The sequence below is a fragment of the Zea mays genome, chromosome 3, assembly GCF_902167145.1.
Source record: "Zea mays cultivar B73 chromosome 3, Zm-B73-REFERENCE-NAM-5.0, whole genome shotgun sequence".
Lineage (NCBI taxonomy): Eukaryota > Viridiplantae > Streptophyta > Magnoliopsida > Poales > Poaceae > Zea > Zea mays.
The window spans coordinates 27,610,254-27,630,575 of NC_050098.1; the positions used below are offsets into that span (position 1 = coordinate 27,610,254).

The window sequence follows — 20,322 nt, forward strand, 5'->3', positions numbered from 1 at the left end:
CAAGCTCAATCCCGAGAAGTGTGTCTTCGGGGTGCCCCGAGGCACGCTCTTGGGGTTCATCGTCTCCGAGCGGGGCATCGAAGCCAACCCGGAGAAGATCACAGCCATCACCAGCATGGGGCCCATCAAGGACTTGAAAGGCGTACAGAGGGTCACGGGATGTCTCGCGGCTCTGAGCCGTTTCATCTCACGCCTCGGCGAAAGAGGTCTACCTCTGTACCGCCTCTTAAGGAAGGCCGAGTGCTTCACTTGGACCCCCGAGGCCGAGGAAGCTCTCGGGAACTTGAAGGCGCTCCTCACAAAGGCGCCCATCTTGGTGCCTCCGGCTGCCGGAGAAGCCCTCTTGGTCTACGTCGTCACGACCACTCAGGTGGTTAGCGCCGCAATTGTGGTCGAGAGGCAAGAAGAGGGGCATGCATTGCCCGTTCAGAGGCCAGTTTACTTCGTCAGCGAGGTACTGTCCGAAACCAAGGTCCGCTACCCACAAGTTCAGAAGTTGCTGTATGCGGTGATCCTGACACGGCGGAAGTTGCGACACTACTTCGAGTCTCATCCGGTAACTGTGGTGTCATCCTTCCCCCTGGGGGAGATCATCCAGTGCCAAGAGGCCTCGGGTAGGATTGCAAAGTGGGCGGTGGAAATCATGGGCGAGACAATCTCGTTCGCCCCTCGGAAGGCCATCAAGTCCCAGGTTTTGGCGGACTTCGTGGCCGAATGGGTCGACACCCAATTACCGACGGCTCCGATCCAACCGGAGCTCTGGACCATGTTTTTCGACGGGTCGTTGATGAAGATGGGGGTCGGCGCAGGCCTGCTCTTCATCTCGCCCCTCGGGAAACACCTACGCTATGTGCTACGCCTCCATTTCCCGGCGTCCAACAATGTGGCTGAGTACGAGGCTCTGGTCAATGGGTTGCGGATCGCCATCGAGCTAGGGGTCCGGCGCCTGGACGCCCGTGGTGACTCACAGCTCGTCATCGACCAAGTCATGAAGAACTCCCACTGCCGCGACCCGAAGATGGAGGCCTACTGCGATGAGGTTCGGCGCTTGGAGGACAAGTTCTACGGGCTCGAGCTCAACCACATCGCTCGGCGCTACAACGAGACTGCGGACGAGCTGGCTAAAATAGCCTCGGGGCGAACAACGGTTCCCTCGGACGTCTTCTCCTGGGATCTGCATCAACCCTCCGTCAAGATCGACGACACGCCCGAGCCTGAGGCACCCTCGGCCCAGTTCGAGGCACCCTCAGCTCGGCCCGAGGCGTCCTCAGTTCAGCCCGAGGTACCCTCGGCCCCCGAGGGTGAGGCGCTGCGCGTCGAGGGGGAGCGAAGCGGGGCCACACCTGATCGAAACTGGCAGGCCCCGAACCTGCAATATCTCCACCAAGGAGAGCTACCCCTCGACCGAGCCGAGGCTCGGCGGGTGGCGCGGCGCGCCAAGTCGTTCGTCCTGCTGGGCGATGAGAAGGAGCTCTACCACCGCAGCTCCTCAGGCATCCTCCAGCGATGAATCTCCGTCACCGAAGGTCAGAAACTCCTGCGAGAGATACACTCGGGGGCTTGCGGCCATCACGCAGCGCCTCGAGCCCTTGTCGGGAATGCTTTCCGACAAGGCTTCTACTGGCCGACGGCGGTGGCCGACGCCACTAGAATTGTCCGCACCTGCGAAGGGTGTCAATTTTATGCGAAGCAGACCCACCTGCCCGCTCAGGCTCTGCAGACGATACCCATCACCTGGCCCTTTGCTGTGTGGGGTCTGGACCTCGTCGGCCCCTTGCAGAAGGCGCCCGGGGGCTACACGCACCTGCTGGTCGCCATCGACAAATTCTCCAAGTGGATCGAGGTCCGACCTCTGAACAGCATCAGGTCCGAGTAGGCGGTGGCGTTCTTCACCAACATCATCCATCGCTTCGGGGTCCCAAACTCCATCATCACCGACAACAGCACCCAGTTCACCGGCAAAAAGTTCTTGGACTTCTGCGAGGATCACCACATCCGGGTGGACTGGGCCGCCGTGGCTCATCCCATGTCAAATGGGCAAGTAGAGCGTGCCAATGGCATGATTCTACAAGGGCTCAAGCCTCGGATCTACAACGACCTCAACAAGTTCGGCAAGCGATGGATGAAGGAACTCCCCTCGGTGGTCTGGAGCCTGAGGACAACGCCGAGCCGAGCCACGGGTTTCACGCCGTTCTTCCTAGTCTACGGGGCCGAGGCCGTCTTGCCCACAGACCTGGAATACGGCTCCCCGAGGACGAGGGCCTACAGCGATCAAAGCAACCAAGCTAGCCGAGAAGACTCGCTGGACCTGCTGGAGGAGGCTCGGGACAAGGCCTTGCTACACTCGGCGAGGTACCAGCAGTCCCTGCGAGGCTACCACGCCCGAGGGGTCCGGTCCCGAGACCTCCAGGTGGGCGACCTGGTGCTTCGGCTGCGACAAGACGCCCGAGGGAGGCACAAGCTCACGCCCCCCTGGGAGGGACCGTTCGTCATCGCCAAGGTTCTGAAACCCGGAACGTACAAGCTGGCCAACAGTCAAGGCGAGGTCTACGGCAACGCTTGGAACATCCAACAGCTACGTCGCTTCTACCCTTAAGATGTTTTCAAGTTGTTCATATACCTCGCACCCACGCAAAGTTTAGTCATCAAGGAAGGGTCGGCCTCGCCCCGGCAAAGCCCGACCCTCCCTCGGGGGCTACACCCGCCGGGTGTATACACCCGGCGGGTGTGCACGCCCAGCATGGAGGCCCAGGCCCACGTGTCATGCAACCGGCGCGCCGAATGCTTCGTGCATGCAACCGCACCACCACTTGCGCCACCACCGCGCCTCCTCGATTGCGGAACCAATACCGCGACTCGAGGCGACCCAGTGCACGACCCAGCAGCGCCAGCCTGGCGCGGCGGTCAGTGCGGCCAAAAATGGGCCGGCAGTAATGGCGGTGGCAGGCGAGCGGGAGCAGCGGTCACGTCGTCAGCCAAGCTCACGTCCCATCCGGGGGCAGCGAGAGAACCCTCTCTCACGGCGTAAAGACAACGCGCCCGTGTTCCGTTCCTCGAACGGCTCGCGCACGCGCAACGGCCGCCCCGCCAACCACTCGCCCCGTCGCATTAACTCCGCGGCGGGACAGGCGGCGCCTCTGGCAGGAGAAGCAGGCAACGCTTCGCCTTCGCCATAATAACCGCGCCAAAAAAGGTACGCCGCGTCGTTCGATTTCGTATCCTTTTCCTTTTTTCCTCTTTCTCTCTCTTGCAACAGGGACCGGGAAAGGGGGATACCCCGAAAAGGATCCTTCCCTGTGAAGGAACCAGGCTCCGAGCCACCCTACTGATCAGAGGTTCGAAGGCTGGCCCCCCGGAAGGGTTCGACAGCCGCCTCAGATCGCGTGGGCCCTACACCCACTACTGGTCAGAGGTTCGAAGGTCGGCCCCTCGGAAGGGTTCCACGGCCGCCTCAGGCTACTCGGGCTCCGCGCCCATTACTGATCAGGGGTTCGAAGGCTGGCCCCCGAAGGGTTCACAGCCGCCTCAGACGCCGAGCGAGGGATGACCATGGGTACGTTCGATACATAACCAAGGCTCGGGCTGCGCTCCCGAGGTACCCTAGGACATTTCCGAGACCAGCGGGAGCGATCTTGTAACGGAATCCCATCAGAGGGAGGCATCGAGCCCTCGGACCCCATCGCCAGGGGACCGGGTCCGGCAGATCACCCGCAGGTACTTTTGGGTGTGCCTCTGGGCCCCTAGCCGACCCCTAACGAACGGGGCACGGACGTCCACTCGGATTACCCGCTTGCAGCTCACCGGAGACACCATGTTCGGCGCCCATCGAGGGCAACATGGCGCTTTCCCCCCTCCTCCTTGCGGAAAGGCGACTCTGGGGCGTATGAAAAAAAGCCGAGTCTGTCCCTGATCGCCCTCTTGCCCTGTGCAGAGGCTCGGGGGCTGCTCTCGCAAACCCGGCTCCGGCCGAACCGTTGACAGCGTCAACATACCAGCCCGAGAACTTGGGACCCGACCGTACACCCGGGCTACGGCCAGCTCACATGAGGGAACAACCAGACCAGCCGAAGCATTACGCAAGGCATTAAGACCTCGAAGGAGTAAAACCACTCCTCCGAGGCCTCAGGGGCTACACCCGGCGGGTGCGCTCGCGCGCACCCACCGGAATAAAATGCAACCGAGAAAGGCTGGTCCCCTTGCAAAAAAGTGCGACGAAAGCCTCCAAGCGAGTGCTAACACTCCCTTCGAGGCTCGGGGGCTACTATCGGGGACCATAATTAGGGGTACCCTCAAGGCTCCTAATTCTCAGCTGGTAACCCCCATCAGCATAAAGCTATAAAGGCCTGATGGGTGCGACTAAGTCAGGGATCAGTCCATTCGAGCGACTCGATCACGCCTCGCCCGAGCTTAGCCTCGGTCAAGGACAGCCGACCCCGGAGGATTTCCGTCTTGCCCGAGCCCCCCCCCCCCCAACGGCGAATATATTTTCGGCTCGCCCGAGGCCCTGCCTTCGCTAAGAAGCAACCCTGACCAAATCGCCGCACCAACCGACCAAATCGCAGGAGCATTTAATGCAAAGGTGGCCTGACACCTTTATCCTGACGCGCGCCCCCCAGCCGGCAGAGCCGAAGTGACTGCCGTCACTTTGCCGCTCCACTGACCGGCCTGACAGAAGGACAGCACCGCCTGCGCCACTCCGACTGCGGTGCCACTTGACAGAGTGAGACTGACAGGCAGTCAGGCCCGGCCAAAGGCACCATAGGAAGCTCCGCTTCGCCCGACCCAGGGCTCGGACTCGGGCTAAGTCCCAGAAGACGGCGAACTCCGCCCCGCCCGACCCAGGGCTCGGACTCGGGCTAAGTCCCGGAAGACGGCGAACTCCGCTCCGCCCGACCCAGGGCTCGGACTCGGGCTAAGTCCCGGAATACGGCGAACTCCGCTCCGCTCGACCCAGGGCTCGGACTCGGGCTAAGTCCCGGAAGACGGCGAACTCCGCTCCGCCCGACCCAGGGCTCGGACTCGGGCTCAGCCCCAGAAGACGATGAACTCCGCTTCGCCCGACCCCAGGGCTCGGACTCCGCCCTGGCCTCAGCCGACGGCCTCCGCCTCGCCCGACCCAGGGGCTCGGACTCGACCTCGGCCACGGAAGACAGACTCGACCTCGGCTTCGGAGGAGCTTCCACATCGCCCAACCTAGGGCGCAGACCAGCCACGTCGATAGGAGGCACCATCATCGCCCTACCCCGAGCTGACTCGGGCCGCAGGAAACAAGACCGGCGTCCCATCTGGCTCGCTCCGCCAGATAGGCAATGATGGCGCCCCCCTACTCTGTGACGACGGCGGCTCTCGGCCCCCTTACGGAAGCAGGAGGACGTCAGCAAGGACTCAACCGCTCCGACAGCTGTCCCTCCGCCAGGCTCCATCGCTCCTCCGACGGCCACGACATCACACCAGCTGGGTGCCAAAATCTCTCCGGCTGCCACAACGGCATGTACTTAGGGCGCTAGCTCTCCTCCGCTAGACACGTAGCACTCTGCTATACCCCCCATTGTACACCTGGATCCCCTCCTTACGCCTATAAAAGGAAGGACTAGGGCCCTCTTAGAGAAGGTTGGCCGCGCGGGGACGAGGACGAGACAGGCGCTTGCCTGGGGCCGCTCGCTCCCTCTCCCGCGTGGACGCTTGTAACCCCCTACTGCAAGCGCACCCGACCTGGGCGCGGGACGAACACGAAGGCCGCGGGATTCCCACCTCTCTCACGCCGGTCTCCGGCCGCCTCGCTCTCCCCCCTTCGCGCTCGCCCTCACGCTCGACCCATCTGGGCTGGGGCACGCGGCGACATTCACTCGTCGGCCCAGGGACCCCCCGGTCTCGAAACGCCGACACCACCGGACTGTCCGGTGCACCAAGCGGAGCAACAGCTCTCCAGAGCAACAGTCAACTGCACAGTGCCCTGACAGCGCTATAGTACGCGGCAGAAGTCAGAGCAGTCACCAGAGGCGCACCGGACAGTGAACAGTGTCTATCCGGTGCGGCACCGGACTGTCCTGTGCCACTAGAAGACAAAGCTCCAACGGTCAAAACCGCCTGAACCCTAACGGTTGGGTGACGTGGCTAGCGCACCGGACAATGTCTGGTGGCGCCCATCGACAGTAGCCACCCCCAACGGTTGTTTTGGTGGTTGAGGGCTATAAATACCCCCCCAACCACCTCCACTCCAACCATCCAAGCATTCAACACATTGCATTCAATACAAGAGCAATGGACTCCACTCCAAAGACACAATTCAAGTGATCGATCCGCTCAAAGTCCCCAATTCAACTCTAGTGCATTAGGACTTGTGAGAGGATCATTTGTGTTTCTTTGTTGCTCTTGTTTGCTTGGTTGGGTTTCTTTTCTTTCTCACTTCTTACTCTCAAGCTTTGTAAGCAAGGCAAGAGACACCAATTGTGTGGTGGTCCTTGCGGGGTCTAAGTGACCCATGAGATTAAGGAAGAAGCCTCACTCGGTCTAGGTGACCGTTTGAGAGAGGAAAAGGGTTGAAAGAGACCCGGTCTTTGTGACTACCTCAACGGGGACTAGATTCTTTAGAACCGAGCCTCGGTAAAACAAATCACCGTGTCATCCGCTTTATTTTCTTGGTTGATTTGTTTTCCTCTCTCTCCCGGACTCAGATTTTTTTCTAACGCTAACCCCGGCTTGTAGTGTGTTTAAAGTTGTAAATTTCAGTTTCCGCCTATCCACCCCCCTCTAGGCGACTTTCACCTTGGCGTCGCATAGGGTTTCGCTCCGCCACCTCCATTGTTCCCTACAGTTGACCCTGCTCTGTTCCATACTCCTGTGAGTATCAAAATTGTAGTTAGAAGTTGGTAATGCATCTGGTATAACACATGCAATCTCTTCTCTGTGCAGGGCCAATCTGGGGCGGCATCCAACAACCCTAATGAAGCACCTAGCCCATCGCAGCACAGGTCCAACCACCCACCTCGATGAGAGTTATGTTTTTAGTGTTCAGACTTCAGAACTTGTGTTGAATACTTATGTCCGAGCTTAGACTTATGTGTTGATACTTCTGAACTTGTGTTGATACTTATGTTTGTGTTGAGAACTTGTATATTAATGTTTGTGTTGGATATTTATGTCTGTGATGATATCTGTGATGTATATATGTGATATATGTGATGATATCTGTGATGTATCTTTTTTTTGTTTGGATGGAATAGAAAAAACAAATAAAAAAGGTGTGTACTGGTCACTTTGCTGAGTGTTACACTCGGCAAAGAGGGGGTTTGCCGAGTGTCAGGGCCATAGCACTCGGCAAAAAACCAATACCTGGGCACCAGTATAGCTTCTTTGCCGAGAGTGGTGGCCCTGGCACTCGGCAAAGAGGCACGCTTTGCCGAGTGCCATACAGAGCACTCATCAAAGAACCTGACAAAGGGACCCGCTGGCGGATTCTTTGCCGAGTGTTGGTCGGTAGACACTCGGCAAAGGTAACTTATTTGCCGAGTGTCACCTAGAACACTCGGCAAAGACGTCGTCTTCGTCACCCCGGCGTCGTGACAGCCGCTTTTCTTTGCCGAGTACCGTTTGGCACTCGGCAAAGTCTTTGCCGATGTACCGTTCGCTGAGCCCTGTTTGTCGAGTGCGACACTCGGCAAAGCCTTTGCCGAGTGTTTTTCAGGGTTTGCCGAGTGTTTCAGGCACTCGACAAAGCGCTCGATTCCGGTAGTGAATTATCTAAGTCAAATTATTTAAAGTTTGACAAATGTTACAGGAAAGAATAACATTGTTTATAACATCAAAATAAGTGTATCATGAGAGTATATTTTGCGACGTACCTAGTGATATTAATTTGGCGTCATAAATATTAGTGTTACTTTCTATAATTAGTCAAATTTAAAATAGCTTTGACTTAACACAAGCTTGGAACTCGCTTTGTTTTGGGACCGAGTAGAGATGGCCAAACGGGCCGCCCGGCCCGGCCCGGCCCGGGCCCGGTGAAGCCCGGCCAAAAACCGGGCCGGGCCTGCTGTGCCAGCGTGCCCAAGTTTCTGTCCAAGCCCGGCCCGCAGCGGGCCTAAACGGGCCGGGCCGGCCCGTTTAGCACGAAAAAACGGGCCGAAAAGCGGGCTAAACGGGCCGGTAAGCACGTTTTAGTGTAAAAAAACCGGGCTTAACGGGCTTAGAGGTAAACGGGCCGTGCCGGGCTAGCCCGCCGTGCCTAGTTTCATGTCCAAGCCCGCCCGCTTATTCTACCGTGCCGGGTTCGGACCGGGCCCAAAAAGCGGGCTTCGTGCCGGGCTCACGGGCCTCGTGCTTTTTGGCCATCTATAGGACCGAGAGAGTACAAAGACGTTTCGATTATTAGGTTGTCTTTCACCGAGCGTGTATATGATAATGCAAAACAGTGTTTTACAAAAATTAATTGAAATAGAAGATGAGATAGAAAGTATCATGCAGTTTTTCGCGTTCACTTTTAGGTGGTGTGTAGTATTAATTCTGTGCATCTGAAGCTCCAATTAGTTTGTGACCACACCTAGATTGGTACGAATTATGGATGAAGTGATTTTATAGTTATACACCTTACCTACGCTTGCACAGAACATTACAGCAACAGAGTACAGACTCACAGCAGCATGGCTACACACTGTTCCACACCGGCAACCCATGCACACTTGTTCTTGGTTGCCAGATTGGAACAGCTGAAATCACACGACTCATACGGTCCCAAATGCAACAGGACTACGCTGTGCTCCAATTGACAGACGACTAAACGATCATCACGCCAGCATGGCCGGGGCTGCTTCTTCATCTTTCGCCGAAGCTTCTCCGCCGAGCAGGTGCCGCGTCACGTCTGCTCCCTGCGCCAGCTGATCCTGCAGCAGGTTCCTGGCGCCCTTCTTCTCGGCGCTCTTGCCCCACAGCACGAAGTAGAGGCCGATGACGATCAGCACAGCTCCAATGATCCTGCAGCCAAAATTAGATATATAGACGCCAAATTAAAGCACATGTCAATACGCGCGCGCCAGAGATGCAAGGGCTCTTGTTGTTGCATGGACTGCTGGTTGGGGTTCTCTGATGATCCCCAACCCAAGTGGCCATGTGATCCCGCTATCCCTGTCACGTTTGGACCTGCGCGCGCGCACGTGCGGCCCTTACCCTCCCGTGTAGAGCTGGTCCCCGAGGATGGCGGAAGCCATGACGGCGACGGCCACGGTCTGCACTGGCTGGAAGACGGCGGTGAAGAGCGGGCCTCCCCTGTCGATGCACCAGATCTGCAGAGCAAACGCTACCCCGGATGCCACAAGGCCCTAAGTATCGATACACACCAAAGACAGCTCTTTCAGTTCAGTCTGTGCTCGCACAACACAACGGACATGAGTTACGTTGCGCATGCAATCATGCAGTCGAGTTGCTAGCTTGCTGGTGGGGTGGTTACGTACAGCGTATAGGATGGTGAAGAGCTCCCCTCCTGAGCGGACCTTCCACCTGCTCAGGTCCTCCTCGGTGAAGGCGGCAATGGCCAGGAACTGGAGGAGCCCGAAGATGCAGGTCAGTGACAGAACCGAGAGCCTGGCTGGGTACCTCTTCAGCACCGGCACCTGAGATCAACGTAAAGGAAAATCAGTGCACCGATCGAAACGTAGCAGTAATATATCCAACAACTGTACCATTGCGTACGTCCAGTGTTGCGCTCATATGCACTGAAGAACTTCATGCTGCTAGTATATATAGTACTACTACTACCTGAAGGACCATCCATCCGGACCAGGAGAGGCAGTGGCCGAGGATGAAGACGCAGCCGAGAGTCCAGTTGAGGATGGGGCTGCCGCTGGAGGAGGACAGCGTCACCGGAGACGACTTGACGTGCACATCACTGTGATGGAGCAGCGGCAGGCCCTTGTACAGGGTTATGACGGTGGCCCCTCCGATGCTCACCACCGTGCCCACCACCTTGGCCAGCCCATGCCTCCTGCTCAGGTCCACCTGCTCTAGCCTGTGCACGCGCCATGCATTTATTTAATCACGAGAGCAAAAGGACATTCGCCTCCCTCTTCTTCAGTGAACAACAAACGCTGCAGAACACTAATAAATAGCCTGGCGATTGGGGTGGGTGCAGGTGCAGGTGCAGTGCAGTGCAGAGAGACAAGTTAGCTGCTGCTGGCACCTGAGGACAGCGGCCATGGCGAAGGTGATCGCGGGGACGGTGTTCTGTATCGCAGAGGCGTAGGTTGGTGACAGGTGATACAGGCCCAGGAGGTAGAAGCCCTGGTTCGCAGTTATCCTGAATAAATAATAATAATAATAGGATCGATACCAGTCGTTCAATATATATATAGCATCAATCAAGTTCAGGACTCAAATAAAACAGCAGACAAAATAAATAAACAATTAATTGCTAACAAAGATGACACGGATCGATGACGGAACATCTGTCGTCGGTCTGCCCTCACTTACCCACACAGCGCTAGCAGGAAGAACTCCACCAGCAAAGAGAAGGTGAGTGGCGGCCTGTCTTTCCTGAAACGAGACAACAACCGCGCGACGCCGAAAGGAATTCAGAAATCGTATTCTGGAGCGAAATAAACGAGACAAGAGGCAACCGGTGTAGTGCGCGCGGTTATATTACGCACTTCTCGAGGAAGTAGGCGAACGGAGCGAGCAAGGCGAGGGAGATGAGGTTCCTGTACACCATGAACACGATCTCGCTGATGCCCATGTTGAGCGCCGCCCTGGAGACGATGTGGAACCCTGCCAGAAGGAACTGCAGGGCCAGCACTCCGACGAGCAGCTTCAGCTTCTCAGGAGCCATCGTCGCCGCTGCAGCTGATCTGGTCTCTATCACTAGCTGCTAGCTAGCTAGCTCACGTACGTAATGTGTAGTAGTTGGGTACGTACCCGCAGTGCTGCTAGCTAGCTAGTAGCTCTCGTTGCTTGTGTTCCGAGACGCTTGCGAGGCGCATATATATATAGGGCGCGGCGTCGGTCGTTGCCACTGCGCGCGTGTACACCTCTCGTCCCTAGCCTGGCACTTGGAAGTGTGGAAATAGTGGCCCTTGTTAATTAGAGAGTAAAGAGACATGGCAAATGCATGCACCAATACAACATTTGCTATAGTGGTATGCATGAGAACAGCCCCCTAATTGCAGTTGCTTTACGTCATGTTTACGACACATTTGCGCTAGTACGTACTACAAGTCGTAGAACGCATTTCCATGCTTCTTATTACGTACTTCTTGGTCTGATGAGAACACATTTCCATGCTTCTGACCTGTCATGAACCCCTTATTTCATTCCATATGTTTGTTTGGGGGTATACATAGCAGTGGTGTTAGATTAAGGTCCCGTTTGGTTGTTGCAGTGACTAATCTTTAGTCCTTGGAGTTTAGTTATATTTAGTCTTTTTTCTGACAAATAGGAGGACTAAAGTATAGACTAATTGGCTTTAGTCTTTAGTCCCTTAAACGGTAGCTAAAAGGGACTAAAGCGGATTTATTTCTCGCTCCCCCCTTCATTTATTGCTATGTCTCCGCACTAGCGAATCTAGCCGAGAATACGAGGTTGGCGTCAACCGCATCAGTTTTGCTATATGATATATATTTTCTTAAACTTTAACCGTGTTTTGCTAACACTACCGGAATCCAAGGCTTTGTCGAGTGTTGCAATCTTTGCCGAGTGCCTTTTGTCGGGCACTCGGCAAAGAAGGATTTGCCGAGTGCCGCACTCGGTAAAGCTAGACTCTCGGCAACGAGGCTCTTTACCGAGTGCTGGACACTCGGCACAGAAAGACACTCGGCAAAGACTAGTTTGCCGAGTGTCAAACTGTAACGCCCCAAATTTTGCAGTTGAATATTTTTTCTTTTCTTTACTCGCCAAAATTCGGGCGTTACCTTTTCTTTTTCTTTTTGCCCTCGCTACACCTTGACCTTTTCCAAAGTTCTAGCGGGATTCGGTTTGGATTTCCCGTGTAAGAAAAACCCTAAATACTTTATGTTGTTTGATGCACCATGCCGAACCTTGCATTTCTTTTGATTGCTTTGAAAGTGCAAATGCATTCATGTAAAAAGATCGGATTTCGAAAATGAGGAGAAGATCTTTTCTTTCTTTTTCTCTCTCTTTCTCTCTCCTCTTTGTCTCTCTCTCCCGCGCCGTGGGCCGACCCCGGCCGGCCCAGCCGCCCCTGGCGCCCCCCCCCCTTGGGCCCAATTGGCCCATGCCGCCCCCCACCTCCCCTTTTTTCCCCAAACCCTCTCCCTCTCCCTCTCATTTTCTCTCATTCTCTCTCCCTCACCCTAAGCCGCCGCCGCCCCTACCCCCTGCCCTAGCGCCGCCCCTCCCCGTCGCCGATCGGCCGCCCCGCTCGGCCGCCCCGCCCCGCCCCGCCCCGCCCCGTCCCCGTCGCCGGTGAGCCCCCTCCCCCTCTCCTCCCTCTCCCATTCCCCCTCCCCTTTCCCCTCGCCGCTCGGCCGCCCGCCTGGCCGCCCGCCTGGCCGCCCGCTCGGTCGCCCGCCCGGCCACCCCAACCCCCCCCCCCCCCCCCGCCGCCCCGGCCGCGCCCCCAGCCCGCCCCGGCCGCGCCCCCCAGCCGGCCCCGGCCCCGCCCCCGTCGCCCTGGCCGCCCGCCCGGCCGCGCCCTGGCGCGCTCGCCTGGCCCCTGGCCGCCGCCCCCTGCGCAGGGCCGGTTCAACCGCCCCCCCCCCTCTGTTTTTTTTATTTTTTTATTTTATTTTATTTACTTTCTGTGATCATAGATATTTTATTTTAGGTAGGCTAATCATTGTTCATGCCATTGAAATAGGAAGTTTAATTTAAAATTCCGTTATGCTAATTGATTCATGTAGTTAATTGTTTATCTCGTGCGATGTTGATCAACTTAAAATGATTAGGTTCCCACTAGTGCATATAACAGAATTCTTTTGTTAAGAACCAATTGTAATTGATCGTTAGCGCATAAGATTTAACCCCCTGCGAGACCCTTTCCCGTTTCTTTCTAACCATAACAAATGCGATATCGAATGTCATACTTGATGCATATTCGCTTTATTTGTTTCCTTGTATGGTGTACTGTTCTTTTGTATTAAATATGTGGATGTATGTATGTTTGCAATCGCGTAGAGAACGATTCGGTCGAAGAACCCGAGGAATTCGCAGGAGAAGCCCCTGAGCAGCAGTCGTTTGGTGGAGGCAAGTGTCCTTTGACCTATCTCTGTCCTATTCATTATTTAATTCACCTCCCGCTTACATATTTATACCTAAGGTTTGACTAGCTTTTGTTATCCATGTCCTTGTTTACCTATTTGGGTTGGATTATTATTGTTTAGCTTTATGCTATTGCTCAACTCTAATCAATGAACATGATGAGATTACCTATGATACGCTGTTTTCCCTTCTCTTATTATGATGTTGTACTTGTGGTATTCAAGGGGGCTCGAGCGGTTTCTCGAGTGCCTCTCCGTAAGGACCTGTTCTATGGATGACCGCCCGGGAAAACAGTGCAACCATGAGGGTGGAATGGGGTGCCCTTAGCTGAATAATTAGAGGATCCGGGGTGTAGTTCACTTAGCCGTCGTGCCGTCAATGGGGCTCGGTGTATGCGGCTCGCTCTGCCAAGTTTGGGTTCGCCCCTTGGGGAGGAGTGCGGTGCATTTAGGAAACCTAACGGGTGGCTACAGCCCCGGGGAATCTTTGTAAAGGCTACGTAGTGAAACCCTGCCTATTCACCTTGGTAGTGTTTAAGGGTTTGATCGGCCCGAGGCAAGAGGGAATCACGGCTTGTGGGTAAAGTGCACAACCTCTGCAGAGTGTTTGAAAACTGATATATCAGCCGTGCTCACGGTTATGAGCGGCCAAGGGAGCTCCAGTGATTAGTGGTACTTGATCAGAGACATTGTGGTACAGGTGGTTATGAGATTGATGGTTTTGGTTATGACTATGGTGCTGGTAAGTGGTATTCTTTCCGTTTGGAAAGGGTACATCGGGTTAATAACTTGGGTTAATGCTAAAACTTGGCTTTCTACTAGTAAATAATAATCTGACCAACTAAAAGCAACTGCTTGACTTATCCCCACATAAAGCTAGTCCACTACAGCCAAACAGGATACTTGCTGAGTATGTTGATGTGTACTCACCCTTGCTCTACACACCAAACCCCCCCCCCCCCAGGTTGTCAGCATTGCAACCACTGCTCAGGCGAAGATGAAGCTGTGGAAGGAGACTTCCAGGAGTTCCAAGACTATGACGAGTTCTAGGAGTGGGTTAGCGGCAACCCCCAGTCGGCTGCCTGTGAAGGCCGCGTTATCTACGTTTCTTTTCCGCACTTTGATTTATTGTAAGAACTATATGGACGTCTCAGACGTATGATGTAATCGACTATTTCCCTTTTAATACTATTTTGAGCACTGTGTGATGATGTCCATATTATGTAACTGCTGTGTACGTGAATAACTGATCCTGGCACGTACATGGTTCGCATTCGGTTTGCCTTCTAAAACCGGGTGTGACATAAGTGGTATCAAAGTCGTGCTGACTGTAGGACCGCTAACCTAGAGTAGAATGGTCGTTCTAAGGACTATAGACCTCTGTCCCTTCCTTGACTTTGATATCCCTTCAAAAGTTGGTCATACCGACCAAACCTATGTTCTACTATATATTATACCTTGCTAAAAAAATTGTGTTTCATTCTGATCCTTCATTTACTTATTACTTGCTGGTCATATTAATTCTGTTCTCACCCTTTTGCTTGCGATGTCTTTTGTAGATGGCTCGACTTAGACACACTGCACGAAAGTCAGTCATCCCCTTCTTACCCTCCCGCCTTGCTGAGCGTCCGCTTCGCCGTCCCATGGCCGGACAGTCCAGCCACTTGGAGAGACTACACCACCGCCTACGTGAGGAGCAGGAGCGTCGACGACAGGAGCAGCAGAGCTCTTCCTTCTCGCTCCACCAGGAGATAGAGTCTGTGAGGAGCTGCTCTCCTGTGCTTCCTCTGGAGCCGCCCCCTGCACCACCACTGGGCGCCCCAGCTTCTGGAGTAGCTGCTGGAGGAGACCCAGACGACGGAGATGGCGACGACAGCTCAAGCCACGACACCGACTTCTCTGCTAACCCTGAGCCGGAAGGATGGGTTGCTCGACCCATCACTCGCGACGCTGCTCGCGGGTGTCACTTCCACGATGCGCTCGACACCCTGCTACGTCAGGCATTTGACCGGCATACTTGGTCCGTCGAGTATCGCTGTGTGGTCTACCAGCATAGTCGCGGGGTCTACCCGGACCGCTGGGAGGCAACTTGCTTGGTGCGCTGCCCGGAGAACAGTCTCCAGGGTGCAGAGGCCTGCTCAGAGCACTATTCTATCTCTGAACGGGACTCAGCTGAAGCAGCCATGCAAGATGCTGCACGGCGTGCGCTTTCGCACTACTGCTCGGTTTTCGGTGGGGCAGCTGATGGTCTTGACCTGAAGTATTACCCCGCCGTCCATCTGGCAGCACAGAAGGCTTGATTGTTTCACCTGTCGGTGAGGGCAATCCTAGGTTGAGCAGCACAGTCAACCTAGCCGCCGTGCTAAACACGGAGCTGGACCATGCATTAGACAAGCTGAGTAGGGCTCGTGCTGAGATCGCCCTGCTGCGGGCTGAGCGCGCGGAACGTCGTTATTTGGATGGTGGTTCCCCCGCTCCCGTCGGGACTCAGCACCCGTACCGCTCACCTCAGCGTGGACACCAGTCTTATGGCAATCCCGCCTGCAAGACCAAGATAACTCTAGAGCCATAGATCGTTAGAGTTGGATCTTGTAATTAATACGAAATATATATACGTAGAAGCTTCAGTCTTAGCGTTAATCTCGGTCTTAGTTAGTCTTAGTTAGACAGGGTAGTTTGCTATATCCTGTGCATTTATGTTTGTCATGATGAACTTTGTTTGGTTTGGATCTTTGTAATGATTGTCACCAGAGTGTGGGTATCCCCTGCATTTTGGTTTATCTATTATGGTAATAAAGTTAGTTATATAGTTGGGAAACCTTTTATTCCACTTTCCTCTTTATCTGAGAAGTTGTGTGGTCTGTGTTGGAGATCAGTGAAGATGCTCATCTGTTCAGTGCTGTTGAAGAATTCTATTCTCTTTCCTTATGCTGCAAGATTTGCCAGATCAGTTCTGATGTGTGGTTGCATTCTGCAGATGTCAGAGAACAGGCGCAGAGGAGGAAGGCGTGCTCAGCAGGAGCGAGCCGCTCCGCAGGAAGAGGTGCCCCAGCAGCAGCACCTGCCGCCCCCGCCCCCGATGTCCATCGAGCAGATGTTTCTGATGCAGACTCAGGCAGTTCAAGCCATCGGTCAGACTTTGGCCGCCATTCAGCAGCGTCAGCAGCATCAGCAGTTTCAAAGGCAGTACCCTCAGAATCAGTACCAGAACCGTCAGAGCAATCAGTCAGGAGGTCAGTTTCAGAGGCAGAATCAGCAGGCACCTCGTCTTCCTGCCCCAGCAAACCAGCAGAACAGTCAGGCAGCACCAGCTCAGGTTGGAAACAGAGCATGTTTCCACTGTGGAGAGCAAGGCCACTGGGTGATGCAATGTCCGAAGAAGGCAGCCCAGCAGCAGTCAGGCCCCAATGCCCCAGCAAAGCAGAATGTGCCTCAGCCTGGAGCAGGCAATCGCCCTCAGCCGCGTTATAATCATGGAAGGCTGAACCACTTGGAGGCCGAAGCAGTTCAGGAGACCCCCGGCATGATAGTAGGTATGTTCCCAGTCGACTCCCATATTGCAGAAGTGTTATTTGATACTGGAGCAACGCATTCTTTCATTACTGCATTATGGGTAGAAGCACATAATCTTCCAATTACTACCATGTCAACCCCCATTCAAATTGACTCAGCCGGTGGTAGAATTCGAGCCGATAGCATTTGTTTGAATATAAGTGTGAAAATAAGGGGGATAGCGTTTCCCGCCAACCTTATAGTAATGGGTACTCAGGGAATAGATGTCATCCTAGGGATGAATTGGCTAGATAAGTATCAGACAGTTATCAGTTGTGATAAGAGGACAATCAAGTTGGTGTCCCCACTAGGAGAGGAAGTGGTGACCAAGTTAGTCCCGCCTGAGCCAAAGAAAGGAAGTTGTTATCAGATAGCTATTGATAGCAGTAAAGCAGACCCGATCGAGAGTATCAAGGTTGTGTCTGAGTTCCCAGATGTGTTTCCAAAGGACTTACCGGGTATGCCACCAGAGCGGAAAGTTGAGTTTGCTATAGAGCTTTTTCCTGGAACCGCCCCTATCTTTAAGAGAGCTTACAGAATATCTGGACCAGAGTTGGTTGAACTTAAGAAGCAAATTGATGAGCTGTCAGAGAAAGGTTACATTCGGCCAAGCACCTCGCCTTGGGCCGCCCCTGTCTTGTTCGTGGAAAAGAAAGATGGTACCAAGAGGATGCGTATCGATTACCGAGCTTTGAATGAGGTCACGATCAAGAACAAGTATCCCTTGCCCAGAATAGAAGATCTGTTCGACCAGTTGAGAGGAGCCAGTGTGTTCTCCAAGATTGATCTGAGGTCAGGTTATCATCAGCTCAGGATCCGACCTTCGGACATTCCGAAGACGGCATTCATTTCCAAGTATGGGTTGTATGAGTTCACAGTGATGTCTTTTGGTTTGACCAATGCGCCAGCGTTCTTTATGAACTTGATGAACAGTGTATTCATGGATTACCTTGATAAGTTTGTGGTGGTATTCATTGATGACATTCTGATTTACTCTCAAAGCGAAGAAGAGCATGCAGATCATTTGAGGATGGTGTTGCAGAGATTGCGAGAGCACCAGTTGTATGCAAAGTTGAGTAAGTGTGAGTTCTGGATCAGTGAAGTCCTGTTCTTGGGTCACATAATCAACAAGGAAGGATTGGCTGTGGATCCGAAGAAAGTGGCAGACATTTTGAACTGGAAAGCGCCAACAGATGCTCGAGGAATCAAGAGTTTCATTGGAATGGCCGGATATTATCGGCGATTCATTGAAGGGTTTTCGAAGATTGCGAAACCAATGACAGCGTTGCTAGGCAACAAGGTTGAGTTCAAGTGGACCCAGAAATGCCAAGAGGCCTTTGAAGCGCTGAAAGAGAAGTTGACTACAGCGCCTGTCCTAGTCTTGCCTGATGTGCACAAGCCCTTCTCGGTGTATTGCGATGCTTGCTACACAGGTTTGGGATGCGTGTTGATGCAAGAGGGAAGAGTTGTGGCTTACTCGTCCCGACAGCTGAAGGTTCATGAGAAGAACTACCCAATCCATGATCTAGAGTTGGCAGCAGTGGTTCACGCACTGAAGACATGGAGGCACTATCTGTATGGACAGAAATGCGATGTTTACACAGATCACAAGAGTCTGAAGTACATATTCACTCAGTCGGAGTTGAATATGAGGCAGCGAAGATGGTTAGAGTTGATCAAAGACTATGAGTTGGAGATTCATTACCATCCAGGCAAAGCAAACGTAGTGGCAGATGCTTTAAGCAGAAAGAGTCAAGTCAATCTGATGGTCGCTCGTCCGATGCCTTATGAGTTGACCAAGGAGTTCGACAGGTTGAGTCTCGGGTTTCTGAACAATTCACGAGGAGTCACAGTTGAATTGGAACCTACCTTGGAGCGCGAAATCAAAGAAGCGCAGAAGAATGATGAAAAGATCAGTGAGATTCGGCGATTGATTCTAGATGGCAGAGGCAAAGATTTTCGAGAAGATGCTGAAGGCGTGATATGGTTCAAAGACCGCTTGTGTGTTCCCAATGTCCAGTCTATTCGGGAGTTGATTCTTAAGGAAGCTCATGAGACAGCCTATTCGATTCACCCTGGTAGTGAGAAGATGTATCAGGATCTGGAGAGGAAATTCTGGTGGTACGGAATGAAGAGGGAAATCGCAGAGCATGTGGCTAGGTGCGATAGTTGCCGAAGAATTAAGGCAGAACACCAGAGACCTGCTGGATTGTTGCAACCGTTGCAGATCCCTCAGTGGAAATGGGATGAAATTGGTATGGATTTCATAGTCGGATTGCCTCGCACTCGAGCCGGCTACGATTCTATTTGGGTAGTAGTGGATCGTTTGACCAAGTCAGCCCACTTCATACCTGTCAAGACCAATTACAACAGTGCAGTATTGGCAGAGTTGTACATGTCTCGGATCGTTTGTCTTCATGGTGTGCCAAAGAAGATAGTGTCAGATAGAGGAACACAGTTCACCTCTCATTTCTGGCAGCAGTTGCATGAAGCCTTGGGCACGCATCTGAATTTCAGTTCAGCTTATCATCCGCAGACAGATGGCCAGACCGAAAGGACCAATCAAATTCTCGAAGACATGTTGAGAGCCTGTGCGTTGCAAGATCAGTCCGGATGGGATAAGAGATTGCCTTATGCAGAGTTTTCCTATAACAACAGTTATCAGGCCAGTTTGAAGATGTCACCGTTTCAAGCGCTCTATGGAAGGAGTTGTAGAACTCCGTTGCAATGGGATCAGCCTGGAGAAAAGCAAGTGTTTGGGCCAGACATTTTGCTTGAAGCCGAAGAGAACATCAAGATGGTCCGAGAGAATCTGAAGATAGCGCAATCGAGGCAGCGAAGCTATGCAGACACAAGAAGAAGAGAGCTGAGTTTCGAAGTCGGAGACTTTGTCTATCTGAAAGTGTCACCGATCATAGGAGTCAGAAGATTCGGAGTGAAAGGCAAGCTAGCACCCCGCTACATTGGTCCGTATCAGATTCTTGCAAGACGAGGAGAAGTGGCCTATCAGCTCAGTTTGCCAGAGAGTTTGTCTGCTGTGCATGATGTCTTTCATGTGTCTCAGTTGAAGAAGTGCTTGCGTGTGCCAGAAGAGCAGTTGCCAGTGGAAGGTCTTGAGGTCCAGGAGGACTTGACCTATGTTGAGAAGCCAGCTCAGATCCTTGAGGTTGCAGACCGAGTCACCCGAAGGAAGACCATCAGGATGTGCAAAGTCAGATGGAATCACCACTCTGAGGAAGAAGCAACCTGGGAGCGTGAAGATGATCTGATGGCCAAGTACCCAGAGCTCTTTGCTAGCCAGCCCTGAATCTCGAGGGCGAGATTCTTTTAAGGGGGATAGGTTTGTAACGCCCCGAATTTTGCAGTTGAATATTTTTTCTTTTCTTTACTCGCCAAAATTCGGGCGTTACCTTTTCTTTTTCTTTTTGCCCTCGCTACACCTTGACCTTTTCCAAAGTTCTAGCGGGATTCGGTTTGGATTTCCCGTGTAAGAAAAACCCTAAATACTTTATGTTGTTTGATGCACCATGCCGAACCTTGCATTTCTTTTGATTGCTTTGAAAGTGCA

General features: G+C 53.5%; 1 protein-coding gene across 1 annotated transcript; it reads right to left on the reverse strand.

The window, feature by feature from the left end:
- Window positions 1-8,557: 8,557 nt before the first annotated feature.
- On the reverse strand, window positions 8,558-10,942 carry LOC100283255 (nodulin-like protein). Its single transcript, NM_001156157.1, has 7 exons — window positions 10,638-10,942; window positions 10,462-10,524; window positions 10,172-10,288; window positions 9,751-10,000; window positions 9,447-9,605; window positions 9,163-9,314; window positions 8,558-8,970 (listed from the first exon to the last, which is right to left on the reverse strand). Exons 1-7 carry the CDS (start codon window positions 10,814-10,816, stop codon window positions 8,784-8,786), a joined length of 1,107 nt encoding a protein of 368 aa, NP_001149629.1. The 5' UTR covers window positions 10,817-10,942; the 3' UTR covers window positions 8,558-8,783.
- Between the last annotated feature and the right edge of the window lie 9,380 nt (window positions 10,943-20,322).